This window comes from Exserohilum turcica (genome assembly GCF_000359705.1).
Source record: "Exserohilum turcica Et28A unplaced genomic scaffold SETTUscaffold_7, whole genome shotgun sequence".
Taxonomy (NCBI): Eukaryota; Fungi; Ascomycota; class Dothideomycetes; order Pleosporales; family Pleosporaceae; genus Exserohilum; species Exserohilum turcicum.
Genome location: NW_007360288.1, coordinates 2119471 through 2123332, shown reverse-complemented (window position 1 = coordinate 2123332; position 3862 = coordinate 2119471). Strand labels below are relative to the sequence as shown.

The following is a 3862-nucleotide window of genomic DNA, read 5'->3' as shown; positions in this document are numbered from 1 at the left end:
TTTAGCAATGAAAGCTAAAGTCGCCTCTCTGCCTTTGCTAGTGTGGAGAAGTAGTTGGATTGTTAGGTAGTTCTCGCGAAGAGTTGCTTTTAGCGCTTGCCTTTCTGTGTTGTAGTGCCGGCAGTATAGGAGAAGGTGATCTGGTGTCTGTACTCTCCCACAATCGCAGAGGTTTGAGTTTCTCTTTTTCACTCTCTCTAGATAGGCGTTAAAGTATCCGTGGCCTAGCTTGAGAGAGAAGAAGGCGCTAGAGATTTCCCTTGGTGTACCTCTTGGGATTTGGATTGCCTTAGGGTAAGCAAGGGGAAATCTAGCAGAGTAGGTATGCTTGTTTTCCTGGATGGCTCTTTCTCTATATTTATGCCACTCTTGGCTTTGATCTCTTAGCTGTAGTAGTCTCGTCTCTGTGCCTAGAAAGGCGAGGCTTGCTGTTGTAGAGTTTGGCTCTTCTTTGGCTGCTTCCTTTGCTAACGCGTCTGCTCTTTCGTTTCCTTTAACTGCTTTATGGCCTGGTGCCCACTGGAGATGGATGCTGGCCTTCTTAGATTGAATACTCTTGGCTGCTTTTAGGCATCGGATTAACCATTGTTGGCCTGGGCTATCTGATAGGCAAATTCATAGAAGACTAGCTACTACGCTAATACCAGTATCTAATCCAAAATGGGCTCAAGATCAGATTGGGAAGCGGAGCAACCGAACAGGCTCCAAGCTGGGCATCGGGTACGTATGCCAGTGCTCATCAGGTGCCCATCGGATAGTACACTAACGCATACGCATGAGCCAGAGGAGGTTCAGAGCAACCGCAAAGGGGCGGAATGCTAACCGAATCCGGTCAAGAGCTGTGTACGAAGCAAAGATGGCTTAGACTTGGCAGGAGGCAGTAGTAGGTGATGGGCGAGGGCGAAGACTCTGCTGGGATGGTCGTACCGTATTGGAGAAGATGAATATATCATCTCCTTCCGCATATGAACTAGTTGTAGGATGACGGTTCGTAAAGTCTTAATATAACCGTATCAGACTACCAAGCTGTATGGATGGTAGCCCGACAAGCGTGCACTCGGTGATATCTCGGTTTCTTGTCTCATATTGCTGAGTTTTCAACATTTTGCTTTTTGAGAGATGCCTCGTCCGTGGTTGTTTCCTGTTTCATTGGAACGTTGCATTGAGCAGTCCGGTACTTAAATGTATCTGCGCCAGAAACCGAGCACATCACGTCTTGAATTCAATTTCAATTGAACACCCAGTCTTTATTCTAAGTGAGCATATCGCCCGGACTTTTTATTACTGCATTGCCAGTAACATGTCGGTGGCAATGCATCCATTACGTTTTTTGCTTACCCTGACATACACACCAAGTCGGGTCGGCACGGAGACCCCTGAATCGTACCCCTAGGCACGCGGCAAACGCCGAAAATATACTAGTTTTTCGGCATCTTAAGAACCTTCTTGAAATATCAGCAGATACTCGTATGGATTCAACAAAGTTGTTGGGGCGAAAGAAACATTGATCTCTGTCTCTTCATCTCGCTCAATGTCTTTATCGAAACTAACAACCGAAATGGACCGCGAACCAGAAACTGAAGTCAATTGCGAAGCTGTCCTGCTCAAGGTTTTATGAGAAAAAAAACCTAGACTGTAGAGATTGAGCGGAGGCTGTGTAGTAGAGCTCCACCTAAGACTGTTTACGCCGGTTTATGGCGGAAATTGGAGCGCGTATAGAGCTGGTGCGTTGAGACATATAAGACCTAAGCCGAGGCCTGCATCATTAGCTCGAAGATAGGGCCTGCAGCTTGCAAATCATTTCTAGCTACAGGTATCATTCTGCTCGTAACCATTATATTACTTTTCCGCTTCTCCAGTGTCACTGGCAAAAGCTCAGCCATTCTAGCACCCACCGAGATATAATGGCAAAGGAAATTTTGCATCGAGTCTCTTCCAATACTTTTGTTCTAGCACCACCGATTGATGATCGAGGGTCTCCAGTTTTCTCTTCTGAAGTGTTGTTAGAGGCCCTTTATCTTTATGTTTCGGTACCTTTCCAAACGACACATAACCTCATTGTCAACGTGTGTATTGTTCCCTTCAGTATCCCGAGCCACCGCAGCCAGATATTTTACCATGCAGAAGCCTTTTACGCACAATGCTGTCAAGAACTTGCTATGGAAGATTTCATGGCGACGATTATTACTACGGCACAGAAAAGCTATAGCCTACACATGCCCTATCATCCATGGAACTTCAACGTAGGCGATGTGTGGTTAGTTGTCCGAGTAATTGACAGGGTTTGGCTCCAAGTCTGACTATGATTTGCAGGCGGCGACTCCAGGTTCCTATGGAAGTGGCGCACGAAGGCTTGGCCTGTTCAGAGAAGGCGGACCTGATCCTCAGCCATCTGCTAGGGTTTCCCGAAGCCGTTTCTGATGAAGAAGACTTGTCCAGCCAGATCGATGACTTGATCTTCTCTTCACAACAAGACTCATGTTTGGATAAGGATGCGGAACGTGCGTTAGGATCTCCGTTAGGCGAACGATACGGCATGTGTGCTACGCGAGAAGCAGACGGATTTGGCCTAAAGCACAGACTGGATCCAAGTAGGCAGATATGCCCAGTCACCAAAGTTGCCGAGGAATTTCTAAACAGATTTCGCAACACGAAGTCTTACGGCATGATTGGCGATCTCCAAAACCCTCTCCTCCATGTAGAGGTGCCCGACACGATACATTCGGAGCCTGCTGCACAAGCTTTGAAATGCTGTGCGTTTATGGCTGGCCAAGCAAAGGAACAATTGAAGCACGCAACATTTACCAGGTTCATTTCCCTATGCTTCTTCCTCATCTGGGAGACGCTGGCATGTGAACCTGGGAAAGCAGGCGCTCGAGTGGTACGATTAGCGCTGCATGAGAAGAAGGCATGTACATGTGACTAATTGGGTGCTCAGATCAATGCACGAATGAAGGAAGCGGGCTTTGAAGGGAGTTCACGTAGCCTGAAGACTCTGCGCAACGAAACAGCCTTTATCAACCAGCTTGTGGCGTCAGTGGAGCAAGCGCATGGCACAGGTGTCGCATCGCTAGTATTTTATCATATTTTTAGTATGTGTATTCACCAAGACAGGCGCAGGCATGTTGACTAATCTTATACAGGCTACTCAAACTACCATCTTGTTCGTATCATGAATCGTTATGGTGCCGCTAAGCAGAGACTTGCCATAAGAACAATATGCGATCATCTAGATGTTGGCAGCATCCATGGTACTTGTCTTCCTATCTTGCGAATCCAAGACCTTCTTAGAGAGAGAATGCCTGTTCTTCCGTATGTTGTCTTCCTGGGAAATAAACGTTTTCTAATCATTGGTTGCAGTAAAGAGGTAATCGACTCGGCAATTGGGTACTTGGAAGTTGGTGCCACAGTAGCAATAGATTGCAGTTTTCCCTGATGTAACATATCTATAGGAGATGAAAAGATACGAGGCAGGAGGACCTATGAAGCGCACCGGGTGGGGGTGGTGGAGATACAATGGTCATTGTTGCTGTGATTGGAGAGCTTATTGGGTATCTCCATGATACTGTGTATGCCGACACATGGCCTCGATTTCTTTATGCAAAGCCCACATGCTTGCAAACCTAACTCAATACGACTCGATGAATGAAATGGCTTCACAATGGATGCCGAATTGTATTCGTGCTGTTCTTGCCTTATTCGAGCGAATGGTGGCGTGGGTATGTAGAGTGTAGGGACTGTTTTGGCTGTTGGCTGTTGGCTGTTGGCTGTTGGCTGTTGGCTGTTGGCTGTTGGCTGTTGGCTGTTGGCTGTTGGCTGTTGGCTGTTGGCTGTTGGCTGTTGGCTGTGGCTATTGGCTATT

General features: G+C 47.0%; 1 protein-coding gene across 1 annotated transcript; it reads left to right on the top strand.

The window, feature by feature from the left end:
- Window positions 1-1904: 1904 nt before the first annotated feature.
- Window positions 1905-3436, top strand: SETTUDRAFT_96957 (uncharacterized protein; the record flags this gene model as incomplete). Its single annotated transcript, XM_008032394.1, has 4 exons — window positions 1905-2254; window positions 2440-2704; window positions 2939-3092; window positions 3144-3436. The coding sequence occupies 4 exons, from the start codon at window positions 1905-1907 to the stop codon at window positions 3434-3436; spliced, it is 1062 nt and encodes a 353-aa protein (XP_008030585.1).
- Between the last annotated feature and the right edge of the window lie 426 nt (window positions 3437-3862).